The 24,796-nt window shown below is 48.5% G+C and overlaps 1 protein-coding gene across 11 annotated transcripts in view; it reads left to right on the forward strand.

Annotated features, from left to right (window-relative positions):
• Positions 1 to 9,059, forward strand: part of MRAS (muscle RAS oncogene homolog) — a 55,225-nt gene extending 46,166 nt beyond the window's left edge. For all 11 annotated transcript variants that reach the window (XM_047875852.1, XM_047875849.1, XM_047875851.1 and 8 more), the window contains 2 exons: positions 4,097 to 4,176; positions 5,747 to 9,059. In XM_047875852.1, the coding sequence (XP_047731808.1) occupies positions 4,097 to 4,176; positions 5,747 to 5,846 (180 nt within the window). In that variant the 3' untranslated portion in view covers positions 5,847 to 9,059. The remainder of the gene's footprint in view (positions 1 to 4,096; positions 4,177 to 5,746) is intronic.
• The last annotated feature ends 15,737 nt before the right edge of the window (positions 9,060 to 24,796 follow it).

The raw sequence follows: 24,796 nt of genomic DNA on the forward strand, positions 1-24,796 counted from the left end.
AAAGCATTCTCTTCAGTCATAAGGGGCTCTGATGCGGGGACCAAGGGCCTTCAGAGTGGCCTGTGAGCTGTGGCGTTCAGGCCACCTCCTGGCCTTCAACACAGCAGATTCATCATTGGGCTGTGCAGGGATTGGCTTCTGTCCTGTTCTCTGAGCCAGCCACCTGATTATGCTCAGAATCATCAGACGAGCTGCAGTTCACCGAGCCCCGTTCTATGACAGGTATGCCGGGAGAGAATTTAGGCCTCATAGCCGCATGTTGAGGTAGGTATCGTTATGCCCATCTTACGGCTGGTCATGCTGAGGTTTGCCCAGGCCACTCCGTGAATATCAGCAGACATCTTTGTTTTCTTTTTCTCAGTTCATTGTGATGCCCCTTTGCCCTCTGGATGTGCTGGGGAGGGGTCACTGGGCTTTGTCCCATCCCTCCCCCCCACAGGCACAGCCCAGGCCCCTGGCCTCCTTGGTCAGTTACATAGAAGTCCACTCTGCCTGCTGGGAGGTCTGCTGCAAGGTTGCCCCTTCCCCCTGCCTGGTGGGCCCAGCCGTGTGAGTAGAGGAAGGGGGCTCACTGCAAGTTACTTCTGCTTGTCTGTGCCTTCTGTGTTCATTCACATGTTCACTTAACTGTACTCTAGGCCCTGGGAAACAAAACCCCTTGCTTTATGGTTCTTACATCTAGTGACAAGAGAAGATAATAAACAAAGCAAATTACAGTGTGTTGGAAGGTGACATGTACTATGGAAAAAAGTAAATCAGGGAAGGGGGTCAGGAATGTGAGGTGGAGGAGGATGCTTTTCCAAATAGGGTAGTCAGGGAAAGCCTTGCTAGGGAGGGTGCATTTCAGCAAGGACTTACAGGAGGTGGGGGAGTAAGCCCCACAGACCTCTGGGGAAAGAACGTTCTAGCTGAGGGAATAATCAATGCAAAGACCCTGAGGTGGGAGTTTGAGGATCGGCAAGGCCAGCTGGAGCAGGAGTGGGAGGGGTGGGTAGCGGGAGGTCAGGTCAGAGAAGGGGTTTAAGGCTTTATGGGCTTTTACTCAGAGGGAGACGGGAAACCACTGGAGGGCTTTGAGTGATGAGTGATGAAGTCTGGCTTATGGCTGGACAGCTTCTCTCTGGTGGCTGTGTTGAGTAGGGTTGGTAGGGGCCAATCGTGGGAGCAGGGAAATGAGTTAGAGGCTGCCACAATAATCCAGGTACAGGTTAACATGGCCCAGGGTGGGACTCGTGAAAGTGGCAAGGAGGTGGTTGGATTCTGGACATGTCTCTAAGAGAGCCAACAGGGTTTGTGCACAGATTGGATATGGGGTGAGAGAAAAAGAAGGGAATGGCAGGTGACCCTGTGGTTTGGGCGTGAGCAACTTTCAAAAGACAGGAGTGAGAGTAGCTGGGCAGAGGAGACAGTAGGATTAAGTGTGTGCACGACAGGAGCTTGCTTGCATATCTGTGTCATTTACGGAGCTGAGCAGATGATCAGATGGGAATGCCAAGACAGCAGTCAGATATAGCATCTGGGGTAAATATTGGCAATCGGCAGCATGTAGATGGTATTTGAAGCCATGAACACCAAGGGAGTGGGTGTAGGTAGGGCAAGGGCCCCAAATTGAGGGACCGAGGCTGGGACATTTCAACCAGTGATGTGGGGAAGTGAGGAGGAAGCCATAAAAGGGCCTGAGTGGTCAGTGACACATGAGGGCCGAAGCAGAGCATCATGAGAGCCAAGTGAAGAAGGTGCCTCAAGGAGGAGGGAGTGATTGACCAGGACAGGGCTGCCCTGAAGTCTCCAGAGGAGAGCTGGTTCAGCAGCAGGACATTCTGAACAGAGACAGGCCTGAGGAGTCGGCTCCGTTTCACAGCCTTGGGCTCCATACACTGGCCTGAGGAGGCTTCCTTAGGGCTTTCACCTTGTGTGCATCCCTCCCAAGCAGCTGGGTGGGTGGGTGCAGAGGGGAGGGTGCTGTGCAGGCAGCAGGAGCTCCATTCTGCAGATAAGCAACGCACCTCCGGAACCAGGTCTCCCCTCTCTCAGCCGTCTTTCTCCTGCAGCCAAGTGACTTATTTGACCAAGTGACTCTGCGAGCTACTCTCGATAACATCCTATTTTAGAGCTCATAAGGCAAGTTCCTCTTTAGCTGGCAAGGCCGGTTCCCCACCCTGTGCAGGAAGATGGCATTTCTTAGCCCTGAGGCTGAGTCAGAGCGTACTACCGTTTATTACAGGGTTTCCCTTAGTTTGAGTCTCCTTGCTCCTGAAACCCTAGAATTGTAAGAACCCAGAAAATGCACATCAGCCTTTTTTTTACTGGTAGAGGCAAGACGCCCAGAAAGAAGGAGGGGGGTGCCTAAGGACCTAGGGGATGCTACAAGTGATGTACTTCTGAGTGGTGCAGGGGAACAGCAGGCAGCAGTGGTCTGGGGCCCCCGGATCCATGGACTTGCTGAGCTGGCAGGGTCACAGGATGTGAAGGGGTCCCAGTTAGGTCCCGGGCCCCACTACTGGCACCTTCCCGCTTCCCCTCTCAGTGTGCACATAGAAGTGCCTTGTCCTGGCCTCACAGGGTGCCACGGGTCTCTGGCTTCTAGGTGCTAACAGGGGTGCCTGCCATGCTTGGAAGAGGCTCTGCCAATGACCTCAGCACCCCTACTTGTCTGTGGGAGGCCAGGCAGCAAGGGGAACATGCATCTGTTTCAAACCTTGATTCTCTGCTGGCCTCTGTGTGTCTTTGGGCAAGTGTGTCAGACTCTGAGCTCAGTCTCCCACTGCACAATGGAGATACTTGCTCACCGCAGACGGTTAAGGGGGGGTTCAGTGAGGTCAGGGATGTTGAGACCTGGGGGGCAAAACAGCCCACAGTCGTCTCAATCAAACAACCTACAGTGGAGGACAGTTTTCTTTCAGTGTTTTCAGAGGTTCAGAGATTTGTTGGATGACTACTTCTAAAGTCTGAGCAAGCCGTGCTTCCTGTGCCCTGACCTTGGGGTCTGGGTCAACTACGAGACCGCTGTCTGAAGCCACAGCAATGTGTGAAGATAGTTTAGGGTATGTTCTGGGCAGTCGTTTATAACACATTCTTCCAAAGTAGCAGCTTACTCTGTCACCCCCTTACCCAGGCACTTGAACTGTTGATCATTTTTATTTTCTTCACTGGGCTTTTCTTTTTTGAAAGTGTTACAATGAAATGCCTTAGTTTTGTAACCAGGAAAAAGTGATGAAATTTACCACAGTTCTTGAGTCTGGTCACAAGCTGCTTACCTCTCTGGCCTGGGGAAGCCTGTATATTTGGTACAAACCCCACACCCTCTCCACTGATGGAGGAGTGGGCATGAATGCTTCCTGCCTTTGTGGGGTCCCTGCTACAGGAGAAGAGGTGTGCTCAGGACTGTGTCCTGACCTCATGGAACCTTCGTTCCCCTCCATGTACCGGCCCGAGGCTCAGTGTAGACATGGCCCTCAACACCTGTCCTGTGAGGCCACCTCAGCCACATCTCTCCATGTGCTGACTGCCTTTCAGGCGGATGATGATCCCTCAGTATTAAACGTGCAGGCACAAGCCTTCTGTAAACATGGCTGAGCTCCCAGACTCATAGATGCTGGGGGCGGGGAGGCACAGACCGGCTAGGGGTCACCAGGGTGCAGAGTCCTGCCCATGGCCCAGCTTCGCCTCGGCCTTTCCCCCCACAGTCCCCTCTAGAGAGGGCCCAGGAAGAGGCAGAGGTCCCTTCACGGTGGAGAAATGGGCCTCAGAAAGAAAAAAAGAATGGCTTCAGATCCTATTTTAGTTTGATAAATGAAACAGTCTTTAGTCCTCAAGTATATAAAAAGATCACTTCTTTTCTATTTTTGGGGGGCTATTAAAGATCTCTATGACTAGAGAACAAGAGGGAAATGGAAAAGCTGTTGGTAAAATTTTCCAGCCGTAAGGAACAAGAAGCTACCAAAGGGCTTGAGGTTGTTGGAGCTGGGGTTCTGTGGTGGGGGGAGGGTGTCTAAAGGCAGGCAGTTCCTCAGGACCTCTGAGATTTTGCGGTTTTAGGGAACAGGGCTTGGTGGACCCCCGAGCCACTTTTACCAAGTCGAGCTTTGCCTTCCAGATTCCGTATATCGAAACCAGTGCCAAGGACCCACCTCTCAACGTCGACAAAGCCTTCCATGACCTGGTGAGGGTAATTAGGTGAGCATGGCGCGCCTCCCTAGAAGCGGGGCCTCTGCGGCAGGATGGGCACCCGCAGGGCTGGAGGAACGCAGCGCTTGTTCCAAGGCCCAGGATGCACAGTTCTGGGCCTGCTTTGGATTTCTTGTACCTCCATTCATTTCTTTTCCCTGCCCTTCCCACCTGCCTTCCCACACCTGCCCTCACTCCTACTACCTGTGGGGGAATCCAGAAGCCTTCCTGCCGGTGGTGCTCACTCAGCCTCCTCTCTGGCCTCCCCTAGGCTCTACAGCTCAGGCTCCCTGAGGGCAACTCCCTCCCCCTGTCTGGGGTTCTCCCCACACCACCGCACCTGTCAGCACCACAGACAGGTCTGTCTCTTCTTCCCCACCCTGACGCCAGAGCACCCTGGGACATGTCACCTGAACAACCACCGTTCTAATTCCTAGGCTCAGGGGCGCCTGGGTGGCTCAGTCGGTTGAGTGGCTGACTTCAGCTCAGGTCATGATCTCGCACTCCGTGAGTTCGAGCCCCGCGTCGGGCTGTGTGCTGACAGGTCAGAGCCTGGAGCCTGTTTCAGATTCTGTGTCTCCCTCTTTCTTACCCTCCCCCGTTCATGCTCGGTCTCTCTCTGTCTCAAAAATAAATAAACCTTAAAAAAAAATTTTTTTTTTAATTAAAAAAAAACTAATTCCTAGGCTCAAATTTCTAAAGTGAGGCACATGAGCCTCCTTTCCAGACTGCACACACTGCCAGTCTGCAAATATTATCGGAAATCCTGGTCCGTGGTCTCGCTTGCATTCCTTTGCATGGTCAGGGTCCAAGCCCTAACCACCTTGTGCTTAGAGGACTGAACCAGCCTCCTGGCTGCTCCCCTGTCGCCCATCTGCCTACCTCCGAAATCTGCAACATGCAGAACAGCCTACCCAGTGGCCCTCAAATATCTAGCACGTAGTGTGAGACCATGTGCTGGTGAGCTCGAGCTACGAAATCACACGTGGGGCTCTGACAGAGTGCTCCCCACCTGCTACCTCTCAGCACCCCCAGGATACACATCCACATGCATGCACTCACACACACACGCCTTTTGTCCTCATTCCCCAGCATGGACTGTGATAGTACAGCCCTTACTTTCTTCACGCTTGAAAACATTTTCCCATGGGCCTCCAGTTAGGATATGCTGCCACACCATGGGCCGGTGATGTCTTGGTTAGGGACCTGTCGTTCCAAGGGCAGGTTGCAGACATAGGAATGGCTACCAGAAAACATGTAAAGAGCTTTTGTCCTCAGCTGACCTGTCATTTTTTTAAAAATATGAAACACAAAAATAGAGGCCAATACTGTATAACATATAATGTAGTTTATGATTTAAATAATTGTAGCCACAGTATGATGTCAGGAATTCTCAGCAGTAGGAGGACAGGCTTTGCACTGCCCTCTCTGCCTTCCACTCTCTTTGTCCCAGAGACACTCTCCAGGCCAGGCCCTCCAGCAGCATCCAGAACAGGCCCACCTGGTACACAGGAGGGTGGGGCAGGGAGAAGCTAAGCCCATTCTGACTTTGTTTTTCTGCTTCTCACTGTCTCAAAAGGCAACAGATTCCGGAAAAGAGCCAGAAGAAGAAGAAGAAAACCAAATGGCGGGGAGACCGGGCCACCGGCACCCACAAACTGCAGTGCGTGATATTGTGACGGGCCTGAGACCCTGGCCACAGTGACCGTGAACTGGCCGGCCCTCGGGACCCTCTACTGCCTAACCGCACTGAAAACCATTTCTAACCATGACCCTTGGCCCGAGGACCTGGCATGGGAAGGGAGAAAGGGAGGGTGGGCAGGAAGGAGATATGCTCCGGCTTTGCCAAAAGGGCACAGGCTTTCCCGTGTCTCGTAAGAGACCGGGAAGCAGCGCTAAACAGAAGCAGCACCCAAGCCCCTCGCGTTGACTCAACCCGGTTCCTCCCCGTCTCTCTCAGTGGCTATGTTGTTTCTTGAAGTACACAGTATTGATTTGACATTGAAGGGTGTACCTCAGACAAAGTACCAAACAAGCCATGATCAATTCCCCGCTGGCTCCAGCCTCCAACCCAAAGTGTCTGAGCTTGGGTGTCTTTTTTAGATTTTTAAATTATTTTAGTGATTATTATTTTATTAAAGGGGTCTGTGCCCACTGACTGGTGGAGCTTTAAGTCTTCAGCAGGCCTCTCTGAGAACATGTCTGGAATATTGTTCTTGTTGTTGTTGTTTTTAACTGAGTTTTCCCAGCAGTGCCAAAACTCAGCTCAACATGGAAGTGGAGGGACCGAGAGCCTGGAAGTTAATGAGAACTGTGGCTGGAGGCCTCAGGATGAACACCCCACTCGTAGCCTCCAAGCTGGAGAGAAGAGAGATGCATTCACCCAGAAGGTTCTGCTGTGTTTGAGGGTGTAGGTATTAGGAAATGGAATTTTATTTTGCTGAGCGGAGAGGCTGGCACAGGCGTGTCAGTTTTAAGAAGGTTTTTTCTTATCCTTTTTAAATGTATAAATTAAGCTGATTGGCTTTGCAGAGGGGTTCATTTACTTTTCAGATAGTGCAGATTCCATTCTGTGCTCTGAGGGCTCTCCCGAATCTGTCTCTTCCCGCTTTCTCACGGCCTGTGCTGCCTGGTGCCTCTCGGATACAGACACACTGACATGGGCATGTACATTTCAACACGTCACAGTAAGCTAATGTGGGCGCCATCCAGAAAACTCGAGTTCGTGCTGAATCTTAACCAAAAACGATCCAATACTGTTATTACTAAAACAGCAGCAAGACCTGAAGCCATTTTCCCTTTGAGTCCGCTGACTGACTACTACTTCTTAAAGCCCAGTAAATGAGCAAACCCCTCGAAGCATTTGCAAACTTAAGATTCGCTTGCCTTCCTGGCACACACTTTTCTTAACCTCTCGGATCTTAACTATAACGTATAATTAAAGGAGAAAGGAGGATTGGGGTGATGCCATGGCTCCCATACACCTATGTCTGCAAGGGGACACTCCCCCAGCATCCTGACAATGCCACTTCCCTCTCGGGTGCTTCTGAGTGATTCAAAGGCTGGGTTTTCCCAGCCAGGGTGCTTGTAGAGACAGCAAGAACAGCAGCGCACCGCTGAGAGGAGGTCGAAAGACCAGGCAGCACAGCTAACGACCTTCTTTCCCCTGTGATACAAGTCAGATCACTAGGCAAACTAGAACAGCCCCAGCAAGTGGCCTGGCCACTCTGTGGAGGAAGAAACCTTGGGAAAGTGAGCACCCAACTGGACATGAGACACCTGGATTCTTCTCTGGTTTTGAAAGTGTGCTGAGTTCCTAACTCAGCAAGATCACCAGCTCCAGGGGCCCACCTGAGGAGTGATTCTGTGTAGAATGAAATAATTGGGACTTTTGTTAATTAGAGAATCAAACTCCTTTATTTGTCTAAAGGGGCCTTTTTGGTCTGACCCTAAAAGGAAAGAAAACAAAGAGCGTTCCAGATTGAGCACTTCACGGTGTCCCAAGATCCTGTAGTGTTAATGGACATTTTAAACACTAACAGAACAAGGCTCTTTACAGCCCTTATGCTCCTCTGAGCCGAGTCCGCAGCAGCCCCGTGTGCGGACGAGACGAGGAGGCGGCAGCAAGATGGGGGAAGAAGTAAGGACAGAGATGCTCCGTGGCGAAGGGGTGGTGGGCAGCGGCCGCTGCTGGAAAACTAGTGGGCACGGACCACCTCTAGCACACCCCTGCCCCCTGCCCTCTGCGGATCCTGTGACTCCACGGCTGCACTGAGTGGGGGGTCCCATTGGAAGCTGATCGGCTGACATAGAATGAATTCCTTAGCCATGAAGGTCACCAGACAAAGGGGTTCCATCTGCTTCTGATCCCAGCAGTGCTCCTGCCCACCTGGCCCCATCTTCCAGAACATCCTTCCTGCAGTCAGCCCACAACTCAGCTCTGTTCTTCAAGGGGGAAACTGGTTAAGGAAAGGCCGCCTGCTGCTGAGTCTGGGGTCAGCCTTCATTGTCCATGACCTCGTGTTGCCCACAAATAAATAACACTTTTAAAAGACAGGTCTGTGTTTTAGAGAACTGTGGGCCCTTATAGCAGTGAGGGCTTCCAGATAGGCCAGAATGGAGTGTACCCGGGGGCATCCCCAGCACAGTACCTCTCCATGGCCACATGGCAGAGTCTGTCGGAACATCAGGTGGCCATGCTACTCTGTGACTGAGGAGCCCAATGGGGCTCATCTTTGGTGAAATTTTTGTGTTTCCACTGGTTTTCCAGACCACCTGACTAGTGCTACCTTCACATCTGGAATACACCCTTCCTGAACCTCCCCACCCCATGCCTTTGCCCCTGTGTGCTCTCAGATTTCCTCCTAAAATTTTGACAACCCCAATTAGAGGGCTACTTTTCTCTCCAGCAGGTAATCTTAGCCATCTTCCCGACCCCTATAGCCTGGGGCTCTGGCTACTGGCTTCTCCTGTACTTTGCCACACGGGGGTCACTTGGATGGTTTTTCTTAGGACTTGGACCCACCTCGTGTTGCTTGCTGTGGAGAGTGCCTGGGAGGCGAGTGTGGCCTGTCTCACTTTGCCAAGAGATGTGACCCACGAACACATGGCAGCTCTGACCCAAAGGCCCCTCAGACATGTGACAGTCAATCTGGAGCCACAGACAGAGTCCTTCCATTAGCAGCCCATTGGGTTAGAAATTCCATGTTGGGTTTACTTAGAACAAAAGATACTTGAATTGTTGAGCGCCCATGAGCGCACAGCTTCTGCTACCCAGTATTACCGGATGGCCATTGTTGTGACAGGAGAGTGATGCCTGAGGGTCTCGACGATGCTTGAGCTTTTTATGTAACTTTTTATCAAGTCTTTGTGTAGCTCAACCCATTAATAAAGAAAAGAAGAGCAGTTGTCTTATTTCCTCTTATTCAGATATTCCTGAAGTTTTGCTGAGGACATTATAAGTTGCCTGTGTCTGGCCCAGAGCACGTTCTTACAGAGCAAACCTAAACTAAGGAGGAGATCACTGGTGGCCGTGAGGAAGTGTCTCCTTCCTACCTGGAGCCAGAGGATGAGGGCAAGTGAGTGGGGTGATTAGAGACCTAGCCTCTTGATGTCTGGCAGCCTTGGATTCGAGTTCCGCCACTGACCTTTTGTGCCTTTGAGCAAGTTCAATTGCAGTCGAACTTCAGTCTCCAGCTGCCCTGCCTGAGAATGGGATGATAGTGTATACCTCCTGAGTAGACCCAGGACTGAAGCGAAGCTGTGGGACGGAGCTCTGAAATGGCACTCTTTGTAAAGGACACTGATTGGGGTGTCTGACATGGCTTTTTGTGAAAACTGACCCCTGCCCCCATCCACAAGATCGCAGTCTTTTGTGCAATGTGATTTCATTTCCCGGTTGATTGAACCTGTTGGTACTGAGCCTCTCTGGGTCCTTTATCAGGGACTAGAGGCCAAGAGACCAAATCCCTCTTTTGGAATCCCTGTGGGGGACAATGGCTGCAGCATGTTACCCAGGGGCTCCTCACACCCTCTGGGCTGGGAGCAGACTAGAGTAGGAGCGGTGGTGTGGCGGCCACCGGGCCCAGCTGCCTGCCCATCCATTCATTCCGCACATATTTACTGGGCATTGGGCTGGGTCCTAGGTACGTGGTAGTGAGTAGGGCAGAGGGTCTTCTGGTAACCAGATCTCCTTTACTCCTGTATTGGTTTTCTGTGCCTGTTGTAACAAATTACCACAAACTTAGTAGTTTCAAAGAGAAATTTATTCCCTCACAGTTCTAGAAGCCAGAAGTCCACACTCAGTATCTGTGGGCTGAAGTCCATGTGTGGGCAGGGCTGTGCTCCCTTTGGGGGCTCTGGGGGAGAGCTTCTTCCTGCTTCTGGAGCTGCTGGCATCTCATGGCTTGTACCCATTTAATTCCAGTCTTCAAGGCCAGCATCTTCGAATCTCTCTCTTCTCTATCCTCACATAGCCTTCTCCTCCCTGTGTCAAGGCTCCCTCCCTCTGAGCTGATGCTCACTTTTTCACCAAGAAAGTTGAAGCCAGCTGAGCAGAATTTCCACAGCCCCCTTCCACCATCTCCACCCACCCCCAAGCATCTGCACCCACACACTCTGCCTTCTTGGCTGCAGTAGGTGAACCATCTGTGCTCCTGACTGAAGCCAGTCTCTTCTCTAGAACACATCCAGGACCTTCCTCTGGCTCTTCACCTCCCTCTCTTCTGCATCATCAGTTCTTCTCTCAGATCTTCCCCATCTTGAAAAAAAAAAAAGAACAAAACTTTCCTTTGATACACAGCCTCTGTCAGATACCACTGGCTTCTCTGCTGTCTTTTGCAGGAAGCCATCTTAAAAGGGTAATTTACACTCAGTCCATGAATTGCTCTCATTCTTTTCTCTTTAAACTGCTCTAAACAGACTTCCACCCATCATTCTGCCACCACCACCCTTCTTCTCAAGGTCAGCCATGGCTTCCATCTTGTGAAATTCAGTGACTGGTTCTCAATCTGCTCACATTTGATCTCATAGCATTGGCACAGTTGATCCCTGCCTCTTCCTTATTCAGCTTCCTTCCATTGGCTTCTAGGATGTTGCCATCTCTTCATTTTTCTCTTTCCTCATGGTCACTCCCTGATCTCTTTTGCTAGTTCTTCCTCTTCCATTGGAGCACCCCAGAGCTTGGTCCTTGATCCTAACATCTCTCTTGGTGATTTCGTCCAGTCTTGACACTTAAATGCCTTCTATGTGCCAGTGACTCCCAAAGGTCTATCTCTTCCCAGACCCCACTCACACCCAACTGCTTACTTGACATCTCCGCTTAGATGTCTCAAGTAGACTGTGTCAAAGTATCTCCAATATTGAGTTCCTGGTCTCCCATTCCTGCTTCACCCAGCTCTGTTGATGGCATCTCCATGCTTCCAGTTACTCAGGCCCAAAACCTTGGAATCATCCCTAATTCTTCCTCTCTTTTCCTCACACCTCATAGCCAATCCATCAGCAAATCCTGCTGACCCTGCCTTTAAAATGTACTGCCCATTTCTCATCACCTCCACTGCTAATATTCTGGCCTGAGCCACCAAGATTCCTGCCTGTTTCACTTGTGTCCTCCTACGCTTCTTTCTCAGCACCACATCCAGAGAAATCTTGGTAAAAGGGAGGAAGTCAATGTCTCCACAGCTCCCCTACCTCATTTTCATGGTATGTCACAGTGAGCTATGCCACTGAACACCTAGAAGTGAGCTGATGTTCATTACCCACAAGAGAAGGGAAGTCAAATTGTTTCATTCATTCAGGCAACAAATATTCATTCATTCATTCAGCCAAACATCAGGGCAACAGAGGATGTTAAAACCCAGTCACTAGAAATAACAAGTATTGGTGAGGATGTGGAGAAAAAGGAACACTTGTGCACTGTTCGTGGGAATGTAAATGCAGCCACTCTGGAAAACAGTATGGAGGTTCCTCAAAAAATTAGAAATACGATCCAGTAATTCTGTTATTGGGTGTTTATCCAAAGAAAACGAAAACACCAATTCAAGAAGATGTAGGCACCCCTATTTTATTGCAGCATTATTTGCAATAGCCAAGATATGGAAGCAACCCAAGTGTCCATCGATAGATGAATAGAAAAAGAAAATGTGAGGTATATACATATACACACGCATGTATATATGATATATATATACACACATATCACACATGTATACACATATATACAGACACACACAATGGAATATTATGCACCCACAAGAAAGGATAAGATTGTGCCATTTGAGACAACATGAATGGACCTAGAGAGTACTATGCTAAGTGAACTAAGAAAAAGCCAAATACCATATTATTTCACTCATAAGTGGAATGTAAAAAAAAAAAAAACAGCAAATGAATAAACAAACACGAGAATCAGACCTGTGATGCAGAAAACAAACTTTTATTGGCAGAGGGATTGGGCAAAACAAGTGCAAGGGAGAGGAGAGGGAGATGCAGGCTTCCAGTTACGGAATGAATTAGTCATGGGAATAAAGACAGCATAAGAAGTATAGTCAATGATACTGTCATAGTGTTGTAGGGTGACAGATGGTAGCTACACTTGTGAGCACAGCATAATGTCAAAACTTGTCAATCACTAAGTTGTACACCTGAAGTAATAGAACATTGTGTGTCAGCTGTACTTTGTGTTTAAAAATATTTTGTTTGAGGTCATCAAAACATCCCAGCCCAGCCACTGTCTACACTTATGAGTATTGTAGTACTCAATGTGGTGAGCATTGAGTAAGGTATAGAATTGTGGAACCACTGTGTCGGACACCTGAAACTAATATAACACTGTTCATCAACTATACTTTGCTTTAAAAAAAAAGTCTCCTTGTCACAGGGGTTCATGCCCTAATGGGGGTGGTAAACTATTATGATCTGTGCATTCAGAGGAATCCCTCAACCTGGGGGAGCTAGAAGGGGCTCTCATAGACTTTGTACCCAGTCAATGAGGAGGTTGTGCACTGACTAGATGAGAATTTCAGGTACAGACTGGGTCCACTTGTTCCATTGCTTGTGAGGATTAAAGGTTTCACTGCCCAGGTTCTCAGGACTATCTAAAATAAACTCCACCTCTGTCTCCACACACTTGTGAAAAGGCAGTGGAGAAAAGTTCCCAGGTGTCACAGATGTCAGCATCGGCATCACCTAGGAGGGGGGGTCCTGGCCCGACCTACCCAGTCAGAATCCACATTTAGCAAGACCCCTAGGTGATTGATGTGTGCATCACAGTAAAGTTTGAGTAGCACTGCCTTAGAACATCACCCCAGCATCGGAATGATATCCAGCCCTGGACTCACTGTGCCTCGGGACCCTTTTCAACCACATGCAACCAGCAGAAGCCTCATTGGCATTCAACTTGGCAGTTAAGAGTTTGCTCCTCTGCCTGTAGCTGCTGCAGTATGCTCAGAAGTGTCCTCCCATCAGCATGTGGTGCCCTTAATTAAGAGGAGTTTTTACACTAAGGCCAGTGGGACCCCAGTTTGCTTCTCACACACTCTAGTATTTTTGTTCAAATGTGGGTAGCTATGTTCAATGCAAAGAACAAGAGAACTCACAATCCGAGCTAAGGAAGCTGAAAGGCTCTGGGTTCTTCAGGCACTCTGAAGATGGGGTATTCTATGCAGGCTGGAGATATGCTTGTTCCCCAGGACTTTCGCTTTGCAAAACTCCAACATTGTGCCAAATAGGTCATTACCATGCTAATGTGAAAGTGTAAACATAAAAAAGAAAGTTGAGTTCACACTGAGCCTAGCACTGATGGATGCTTTCAGTAGAATGTACATTCTGGCGATGATGTGGTAAACCATTAACTCTGACTCAAACTCAGCTTCCTAGTCAGTCCTGGGACCCGTGCCCAGTCCGATGAACAGAAGTAAAATAATTTTATAAGTGGTTCTCAAAGTTTGGTCCTCAGACCAGCAGCTTCAGCATCACCTAAGAACTTATTAGAAATGCAGATTATCGGGGCGCCTGGGTGGCGCAGTCGGTTAAGCGTCCGACTTCAGCCAGGTCACGATCTAGCGGTCCGTGAGTTCGAGCCCCGCGTCGGGCTCTGGGTTGATGGCTCAGAGCCTGGAGCCTGTTTCCGATTCTGTGACTCCCTCTCTCTCTGCCCCTCCCCCGTTCATGCTCTGTCTCTCTCTGTCCCAAAAATAAATAAACGTTGAAAAAAAAAAATTTTTTTAGAAATGCAGATTATCTTGGGGAGCCTGGGTGGCTTAGTCAGTTGAGTGTCCAACTCTTTTTTTTAATTTAATTTTTAATTTTTTTAATTTGCATCCAAATTAGTTAGCATATAGTGCAACAATGATTTCAGGAGTAGATTCCTTAGTGTCCCTTACGCATTGAGCCCATCCCTCTTTCCACAACCCCTCCAGTAACCCTCAGTTTGTTCTCCATATTTATGAGTCTCTTATGCTTTGTCCCCCTCCCTGTTTTTATATTGCTTTTGTTTCCCTTCCGTTATGTTCATCTGTTTTGTCTCTTAAAGTCCTCATATGAGTGAAGTCATATGATTTTTGTCTTTCTCTGACTAATTTCACTTAGCATAATACCCTCCAGTTCCATCCACGTAGTTGCAAATGGTAAGATTTCATTCTTTTTGTTTGCCAAGTAATACTCCATTGTATATATACACCACATCTTCTTTATCCATTCATCCATCGATGGACATTTGGGCTCATTCCATACTTTGGCTATTGTCAATAGTGCTGCTATAAACATGGGGGTGCATGTGTCCCTTCGAAACAGCACACCTGTATCCCTTGGATAAATGCCTAGTAGTGCAATGGCTGGGTCATGGGGTAGTTCTATTTTTAGTTTTTTGAGGGCCCTCCATACTGTTTTCCAGAGTGGCTGCACCAGCTTGCATTCCCAAGAGTGTCCAACTCTTGATTTCGACTCAGGTCATGACCCCGGAGTCATAGGATCGAGCTCTGCATCCGGCTCCACACTGAGCATGGAGCCTGCTTAGGATTCTCTCTCTGTCTCTGTCTGCCCCTCTCTCCCACTGTGCTCTCTCTTTCTCTCTCTAAAAAATAAAATAAAAATTGATAAATTAAAAAAAAAGAAATGCGGATTATCTGGCCCCATCTCAGACCTACTGAGTCAGAAATTCTGAGGTGAGACCCAGCAGTGTGTGTTTTAACAAGCCCTCCAGAAGATTATAATGCTCCCTCAAGTTTGAAAAGCACTGTATTAATATAAGTAAGTAAAAATAAAAACTCCCACCACATGCGGGTAAGTGGCAACTTATCCTGTTCTCACCTGCAAGACAGCAGTGGACAATCTGGGGAAGTTGTGCAGGGCCTGCCCCTCCCGTTTCAGCAGCTGATTAATGAGGTTCCTTCAAGGTCTGGAACCCAGGGACTCTGGTGCAGGGGTTAGTAACCTTGCTTCCATGGGGTGACAGTGGGGTGGCTGACCCTTCCCCCTCCCCCCAAATCATATGTAAAATTGTCTATACACATGCACTCTTCTGGAGAGACTATCCTATGGTATCAGATTCTTACTGTACTGCTGTGTCTTATCCAACAAAAAAAACTGACCCCTTGAGCCTCCTTTTCTGACTTCAGGTCCTTCTGGTAGTTTCACAGCCACTGAGAGCAGCAAGAGGAAATGAAAGGAGCAAAGATCCATTGACCCTTATAAGAAGCTCTGACAAAATTCTTCATCTGGTTGACACATCCCTGAACCCGCCTCCACAACATCCTGAGGGAGGGGGCCAGCCACCCTTCTCCCAGTTCCCCCACGTGACTGTGTGACCCGCACATGACTCACTCACCTCCCCCCACTGGGGTTTGTACTACCTGCTGCTCAGGCCCCAGCACTGGTCTAGAATTGGTGAAATGGGGAGAGGACTTTCAGGGTGCTGGGACCACCACTGGGGTGGGAGCCTGGCCAGGAAAGGGGGCAGAGGAAGGATGTAAGGTGAGTAGCAAAGGCACTTAACATCCGAAGCCATTTCTCGAATTCATAGCCACCTAGGCCAGTGGTCCGCAAAGGGCTGTGTGTTAATATTAGAATCACTTCTGGAGCTTGGGGGGGAAACCCCGGTGCCCGCACCACACCCCCAGAGAATCTGGGGCAGTTGACTTGGGTTGGGACCCAAATGTGGAGATTTTTTTAAGTGCCCCAGGTGATTCAGTTCTGTAGCCAGGGCTGAGACCACTAGCTGTTTCCACTTGATTCTGGTCCCTTGAATCCTATGACTTTTTAGTGAAAATTGGTGAATAAAAGAAACAGCTGCCTGGAGTTGTCGGTATCTGAGGTTACTAAAGGACCCCAGTTTCCCAGCCCTTTGTAAACAGACACTTGACCATAGGGATTCTTCTCTTTCCATTACAGCAGGTCCTCTCTGAGCCTGGCTTGACTTGTTGATTCATCTCGTCACAGTCCACAAGTTCACATCCCTTCCATTTTTATATCCCCAAGTCCAGGGGGATGTGTGGTAATACAAAGTCAACATTTAATGTTTATTGTTTTTTTAATGTGTATTTATTTTTGAGACAGAGCGAGTCTTTTTGAGCAGGGGGAGGGGCAGAGAGAGAGGTAGGGACAGAGAATCCAAAGTAGGCTCTGAGCTGATAGCAATGAGCCCAACATGGGGCTTTGAACCCAGGATCTGTGAGATCATGACCCGAGCCAAAGTCCAACGCTTAACTGAGCCACCCAGGTGCCCTGACACTTAATGCTTATTAAATGAGTTAGTAATTACTATAGATATCAGCAGGGGCCTTCATGCCTTAAACCTAAGTCAGATAGACTCATACCACTCTGAAGTTCAGCCCCTGCCTCAGTTTCCACAAAGAAACCTCACTCTCAGCAACCATTCCTGAGTTTTGCTGAAGACTTGGGGGGGGGGGGAGGGGGAGGTTCCCAGGAACGGCCCCTCTGCTTTCAGGGCCTCTCAGCCCTTGCCATGCTAGACCTTCCAACAACCCTACTCTTCCCCCAACATCAGCACGCCCCTCAGTAGGCTAAACACCCACCCCTCAGTTTCCCTCACCTGTGCCTGGTTTGTTTTATTTTGCCACAATCCTATCATCGCTTCCAAGGGTGTAATACTCCAGTTGTTAGTAGGGTAACTAAAGGTTCCCGTCTGTGCAGGACTGAGGGGTTTCCTAGAACATGGGCCTTTCAGTGCTAAAACCAGAACATTTGGTCACCCTATTGGTAAGAATATCATTTTTCAGCTCATTCTATAAGAGCAGAACTAATAACTCTAAACTAGGCAGTGGTTCCCGAATGTTAGCAACCATCATAAGCACCTGGGAGGCTGGTGGAGACACAGGATCTTCTGATTCACCAGGTTTGGGGTGCGGCCCAATGATCTTCCCCAGGATGTGACGTTGCTGGTCTGGTCGCACACTTGGAGAGCTCGGCACTAGCTAATCCACATCCTTCAGCAGAGGGCTTGGCATGGACTTCCATGCACCACAGATACTGGTTACCAGCAAATGTTTTGTCGAGTGCTTCCTGTAAGCCAGACCCTATGCTATTTATACATATTATCTCATTAGTCCTCACAGGCACTCTTCGAGGTAGGTGCTAGGATGCTTGTTTCACAGAAAGAGAAACCGAGGTCCAGGGACAGCCAAGTGACGGAGCCTGATTTGCACCCAGTTCGGTCTGGCTGCAAAGCCGTGCTCAGCTTACCACCACCCCCGCCACACTGAAGACAAGCTGCTCCCAGCTTGCTACACCACCCTTGTTAATGTAACTTGCTTGAGGGAAATCTTTCAGCATATCTCCCACATCCCCGCCTTCTTCCAAGTAAGCTAAATGCAGATCAACTTCCCCTGGGTGACTCAGCAGCAGCATTTTGAACCTAGACCACTGTCATTTTCCAGAACTTCTGCCCTGGGCCTTCTCCCTGAGACACAGCCTCTAGTCCTGTCCCTGCTGCCTCTTTCTCCAGCCTCTTCCTGAACCAGGCCAGCCCAGTCTAGCCCAGCAGAGGCCTCAAGTCTGAGGGCCTCCAACCTCCAGCCCAGGGGAGCACCCCACAGCCAGGGATCCCCTGGGACCCCTCCTTGGTCCTAACTCCCTTGAGGGCTGTCCGAGGGAGCCCTTGATGCAAGGCACCACAACTGGCTTTTTTTGTGACCATAAGAGCTCCTCCCCACTCCCAAACCCCAAGTGAATCAGACTTTTGTGTCCCTACTTGTGGTTGGTATTGCTGAGATTCCTGGTCTTATAGGTACTCAGACTCTGTGTGGGTGGTGATAAGAGCACGGCTGTCCAAGTCTAGCCCAGCTATTTTGCCACCTGAGGACCTTAGGAGGTTGCCCGACCTCTCTGTGCCTCCATTTCCTCATTTGTCAAATTGAGTTGATGATAATATTTGTACTTCTTAGGGCTATTAGGCTATCAGCTTTGAATCAGATATACCCCCTTAGAATAATGGCTGGCACACAGAATCTCTATGTAAATGTTAGCCAAGATCCCAGAATCCAATCAGTAAATGCTTTTGGAGCCGACTAGTCATTACAGCCACCAATTACTGAACACTTAGCAAGTATCTGTCATTGTGCTTTGTATGGGTCACTTAAAACTTGGAGGATCTCAGTCACTTGCCCAAGCACGCAGCCCCAGTAAGTGGGGTGTGAGGACGTCAGTCTAAGCCAACCTGCCCTGCAGGGGGTGGGGGGGGCTCTGCCTCCCATGTGCATATCAGCAGGGAGGCTCAGCCTCACCTCCATTGCCCTCCTTCCCTTGGATGGCCAGCCTGGAAGGCTCTGCCCTTCACCCCTGTCCTCTGGCCACAGCTCCTGCCTTCCCACCTCTCCCCTGTCTGCCTCATTCCCCCTGCTCAGTCCTCTTCTGAAAGGCAGCCGCCACACTCCACTCATTCTGCCTGTTGTCCTCTCCTTTCCTGGTCCCAGGGCTACTCTGAGCCCTGCTCTAACCCAGCTCTTCTTGTCAATCAGCAGATTTGAGCTTCATGAGAAGCAGTTTGGCCTCGTGCATCCAGAGCCTTAAAACCCTCCATCCTAAAAAGTCCACTCCTAAAGAAATCCTCAAAGATGCAAAGAATTACAGAGATGATCTTTGAATTTATAAGCCAATTTGGAGATGATCTAAGTGAACAACAATTGGCAAATGATTAATAAATAATGCTGGATCCACAGAATGGAGTACGACCCAGCAATTAAAGAGAAGATGTGTGAGTCTGTGTAAAAACTACACATTTCCTGCCCTTTCGCCAGCCCTGGGCGTTATCCTCTTTGTCAAAATCTTTGCTTGGTGGAAGTGTGAAGGAGATAGCATCTAATTCCTTTTACCTTCATTTCTTTGACTATCACCAGTAAGGTTGGGCTTTTTAAGATTTTTCAACTTGTATTCCTTATAAATTGCCTATTTATGTTCTCACTTCAGTTTTCTATTGGAGATTTTATTATTCTTACTTATTTGGTTTCCATCTGTTAAGTGTACTGGCCACTTATGTGTCATATTTATTGCAAATTTTTCACTAGTATGTGATTTCTTTTAATTTGATTTATTTTTACACTGTAGACATTTTAAATTTTAAATGTTCAAAGCTATCATTTTCTCCTTTATGGTTCTTATCTTTGATGCAATGCTAACAGGATCCTTACTCATCAAATATTATTTTCTTCTAATGCCTTTAAATTTTTTTTAATGTTTATTTATTTTTGAGGGAGAGAGACAGGGCATGAGTGGGGGAGGGGCAGAGAGAGGGAGACACAGAATCGGAAGCAGGCTCCAGGCTCTGAACTGTCAGCACAGAGCTCGACGTGGGGCTCAAACTCACAAACCGCGAGATAATGACCTGAGCCAAAGTCAGACACTCAACTGACTGGGCCACCCAGGTGCCCCTCTCATACCTTTAAACTTAACACCTTTTTGTCAGATAACTTCCTATCCATAAAATAATAAAATGGAATTATCCACACCTCATACCATTATAGTGAAGATTAAATGAGCTAATTCATGGAAAGTTCTAGAAACAGTAAGTGGCACATAGTAGGTACTCATTGTTAGCTATTATTAATTTAAACTCTAATTCACTGGAAATTTTTTCTGGAGTTAGGTATGAAATAGGTTAGAGTTTTGTGTTAAGCCAGTGTTGTCCCAACACTATCGTGCGCTATACATTTTGCGCTCATCAAAAAGCCTATGGCTGAAATGCAATCTTTGTGTTGACCCCAAAGTTCGAGGGGAATTCCCTTTACAAAGCTGTGGGCTGGGAATGAGGCCGCTCCAAAGCTCCCTGCTCATCTTCTCACCGGGTACTCTCCCCATGCCAAGGTCAAGGCCTGTGTCACGACAGGTTTCCTAAGTAGGGTGCAGGCCCAAGACATGCTCAGCTTGCCATGTTCTTTCCCAGCCCACACTCAGCCACATTGCCTCAGTCTTTCCACAGATCCTCCCCTCGCTTTGGTCTCTGGGCCAATGAGACTCCTGTTTTCTCTAACCATGCTCCTCCCATAGTCCACTGAGTCTGCTCAGCCAAAGTGCTCATGGCCCCTATCCAGCTGACCTGCCAGGTAGGAGCCGAGGAAGGACAGGCCCTATGTCCTGGAGGGGTGGCAGTGAGGAGGTGAGGAGTGCTGTCCCCTGGGGATCACCGGATCAGTCTTTCTGGCCACTGCTGATTCCTGGGTCCAATAAGGGCCAGATTTCCTCTGTCTGAGGCTCAGTGTTAGTCTCCCTTCTTATAATTCACCTCTGCAAGGAAGTTCAGTGACACATATTTTCTCTGAGAAGCATAGTATCAAAGGTTGGGGAAGGAATTGGGATTTTGTAACAGAGATGCCTTTTTTTTTAGGCAAAGAGCTGAAATGCCGCTAATAGAGGGCTCTGTGTCTTGGGCGGTACCTGGCAGTCGCACAGCCCGGGAGGCACACGGGAATTTGTGTGAATGGCGCCCCCTGGCCTTCAGAGCAACCAAGGCATGTGCTGAGGGCTTTTACCATCACTTCTTACTGCGACCGCCACCAGGTGAGGAGGACGTTGAACTCCTCTCAGGTGAGAGACTGAGAGAGGTTAAATAACTCTCCCAAGGTCTCACAAGCTGAGCAGCAAACCCGCGACTCTAAGCGTGTCCTCCACACACACCCCCAGCTGGGATCAGAGGCCACTTCCTCACTATGCAGCTTTGTCAAGTTATTACAAATCTATGGGCATGGATTCCTTCATCTGAAAAAGTGAGTTCTCAGGAGTACTTGCTTCACTGGTTGTTGAGGATTAAATGAGTTGATGCATTCAGAGAGCTTAGAATAGTGTCTGACACACATAAAGAAAGCTCTAAAATGCACAGTTGCGATTTTTAGCACTACTAGCATTATTATTGTGATAGGAGCAGCAGGAGTTGGTATTATCCCCATTTGAGGTTCCCCTGGCACCAGAATGCCTGGGAAGCCAGACCAGGGTCCCTCTCGTCCACCAGGTGGCACCATCGCAGAGCAGATGGGCGGCTTTCCCCACTGCCTCCCTTCAGTATTTTTGTAGGGAAGCCTTCTGGCTTCCCAGAGGGCACTCTCCCCTGCTCTCACCCCTGCCCTCTGAGACTTCCTCCCTCTAGGGCTGCTTGGACCCAGATTAATGTACACCCTGGGGACCCGGGGTCTTGTCTTGAGTGTAGCAAGTTCACCGTACCTACTTTGTGCCAAATGGCTCACACAGGGCCAGGCCAAGAGGCCTTCTCAGGAACTGTTTGACGATCCCCTCTGGGCCTAAACTTCCCCACCAGAGGCCAGGCTAACTCCCTCTGAACACTCCATGGTGAAAGCCAAAGCCAAACCCCCTCATGGCTGACCTCAAATACCCTCTAGGAACTGCTCCATCTGCCTTAAGTTTTCCAGGTGGACACAAGGAAATGTTCTCACAAGGCTCCACACACATTCATAGCCCTACCAGCTTGTCGCCAACTTGGGAGACGCCGAGTCCTTGGCCCCTGGCCTCTGGCCTTCGGCCTTTCACTCTGCAACCAGCATCTCCCAGGATGTTGTATGAGGACCGCCTGCCTCACATCACAGATGGAGCTTGTTAACAGGGAAGAGTCCAAAGCCCCGTGTTGGGCCAGTGATTCTCCAGGTGTGGCCCCAGGACAGCTGCTACAAATCACCTGGAAACTTGTAAGAAATGCATATCCCACCATCCCAGACCGACTGAAGCAGGAACTCTGGGCTGGGGCCAGCAACCTGTGCCTTCACAAGCCTGCCACGTGATCCTGCTACCTCGGGAAGTTTGAGACTCTCTGGCTTCGGCTCTCCCCTCTTCTGTGGCCACAGGATTTCTCTCCACAAATGTCGCCAGATGGTTCTCTCCAGAGCTCCGGTGGGTCTAATTCATCATTTCCAAGGGGCTGAAGTGTTTTGTCAGTGATGTGATTGTTGGCTTGTGTGGTGCACCACTGACACGGTTGTGATAGGTGTCTTCCCATATGACGGTGCTCAAAGTTATCGTGGTTTTCATTTTCATCTTGATGAAAATGTGCAATGTTTTCGTTACAGTTGCTTAGCAAATAGAACCCTGACTTGTGACAACCGGCTTCACAGATGGTCAGATTTCATGATCTATCTTGTTTCCAACAGCTATAGTATTTTTCTCCTCGGAGGCAGGGGGAAGGTTGCACAGAGACACTGAGGTGGCCCTGTTCTAGTGTGAAGGGGGAGGAGGTACAGGTCCCGCTCCCACCCACCCCCTGTGCTGTGGAGAGCCCTTGCCTGGGGAAGGTCCGGGCCTAGGATGGGAGCAGCATGATGCCTGGATGAACAAGAGGTACAGACCCATTCTTTAGGAAGCTCACAATCTCAAATAGACAAATAACCTTTTTGACAAAAAGTGTGAAAATTTCATTCCTTTCCCTCTAAGTGACATCCAAGAGAGGAATTGCCTAGAACTCAGCATTGCCATCCAAATCCCCCCACACACATGTAGAGAGAGAGAAAAGATAGAATTATTTTCCGTGTAAAAGGGGCCGTTGGCCTATGTAAACAAGGCTCTACTAATGATGCTCGAAGACTCCAGAGAATAAAGATTTTTTTTTCTAATTACAAGTAAACTTGCATATTCCTCCAAAACTCTCAACCCAATTCTCATGATTCTATAAATAGCAGTAGAGTGGATTGAATAGTGCCCCGCCTCAAAATATATGCCCAAGTCCTAACCTCCAATAGTTGTGAACATGATTTTATTTGGAATTCAGGTCTTTGCAGGTATAGTTAAGTTAAAGACCTGTGGATGAGGTTATCCTAGATTTAGAGGAGGTCCCTAAATCCAATATCTGGTGTCCTGGAAAGAGAAAGGAGATGAGATCAGGCGCACACAGAGGGAAAGATCTTGTGAAGATGAAGGCAGAGAGTGGAGGGATGTATCTAGAAGTCAAAGAATATGGGGCACCTGGGTGGCTCAGTCAGTTAAGCATCCAACTTCGGCTCAGGACATGATCTCACAGTTCACGGGTTCAAGCCCTGTGTCAGGCTCTTTGCTGTCAGCGTGGAGCCTGCTTGGATTCTCTGTCCCCTCTCTCTCTGCCCCTCCCTCACTTTTTCTATCTCTCTCCCTCTCTCTCCCCCCCCCAAAATTAAACATTAATAAAAAAAATAGAAGTCAAGGAACACCAAGGATTGACAGCCACAAAAACCCAGGAGGAAGAGTATGAAACAGACTCTCCCACAGAGATTCCAGAAGAAATTAGTCTTGTCAACACCTTGATTTCAGACTTCTGGCCTGTAAAAACTGTGAGAGAAGAAATGTCTGTTGTTTTAAACCACCCAGTTTGTGGTCATTTGTTACAGCAACCCGAAGAAACTAACACAAGAACATTATGTGCTACTTTACTGCGATGAATTTGAAAAGTCTAGAAAGAAAATTGATGACTTTCTGACAAAGTTTGTATTGCCAAATATGACCCAGAAAGAGGTAGAAAACTCGAACAGTTGGATAACAACAGAAAACGTGGACAAGTTGTTAGGGATATATCACTTTATAAAGCACCAGGCCAAGATTGTTTTACAGCTAAGTTCTATTTAAATTCCCAAAATAATTCCCTTGTCACTCAAACTACACAAAGCTACAGAGAAAATTCCCTAAATCATTTCATAAAACTAGAAATACCTTAATATCAAAGTCTGATAAGTGGAAGAAAAAGTTTTCCCACATGAAAATAGAAGCAAACATTAAAAATACACTAATAAATCTGCTGTGTATGAAAAGAATGCTATGCTCTTCACTATCATCTGGAGGATTTATCCCAGTGGAAGGGATAGTAAAAACAGCACTTCCTGATATCTGAGTTTGGGCAGAAGCCCGCAGGCCCAGAACAAGAGCAAGGTTGTCAAACACCTCCCTTTCTTGAGGAAGACACCTGACCCCTACCACCCAACTAGAACCCTCCAGACCATGAGATTTCCTTGAGAGGTTGAGGAGTAGGAGTGAGGAGGTGTTTGGAAAATGTTGTCAATGAGCTCACCCCCCACTTGGCCTTCTACTTCAAGCCAAAGGAGGAGCTCCTGACACCTGAGGGGTGTACAAACCAATAAAGACTCAAGATGAGTGACTGTGGTTGGAGTGGCCCTTGTCGGTAGCAGATATGGGTGAGGACTCTCTTAAGAAAGGCCTGCAGGGGCGCCTGGGTGTCTCAGTCGGTTAAGTGTCTGACTCTTGATCTTGGCTCATGTCATGGTCTCACAGTTTGTGGGATGGAGCCCCATGTCGAGCTCTGTACTGACAGTACGCAGAGCCTGCTTGGGATTCTGTCTCTCCCTCTCTCTCTCTGTCCCTCCCGCACTCTCGTGCTCTCTCTCTCTCTCAAAATAAATAGATACATTTAATAAAGAATTATCTATAGATATATAGAGATAGATATGGTTTTGTTTCTCTGAAGAACCCTGACCAGTACTTTGGAAAGAAGTGGTGCCCCGTCCCCACCACAGATTTTCCAGTCTGAGGGAGAGCTAAGGGAGTGGGAAATTTAAATTAGGTAAGAGGCTAGAGCTTAAATATTGGATTGAATAGCGTCTTTTTATGACTAAAACAAAACTCTTCTTAGACTAAAAAGGGTGGGAAAAGCTACACAAGCTGCCCAAGAGGCCATGAAGAGGGAGGGAGGGCGTACCGG

This window comes from Prionailurus viverrinus, chromosome C2 (genome assembly GCF_022837055.1).
Source record: "Prionailurus viverrinus isolate Anna chromosome C2, UM_Priviv_1.0, whole genome shotgun sequence".
NCBI lineage: Eukaryota > Metazoa > Chordata > Mammalia > Carnivora > Felidae > Prionailurus > Prionailurus viverrinus.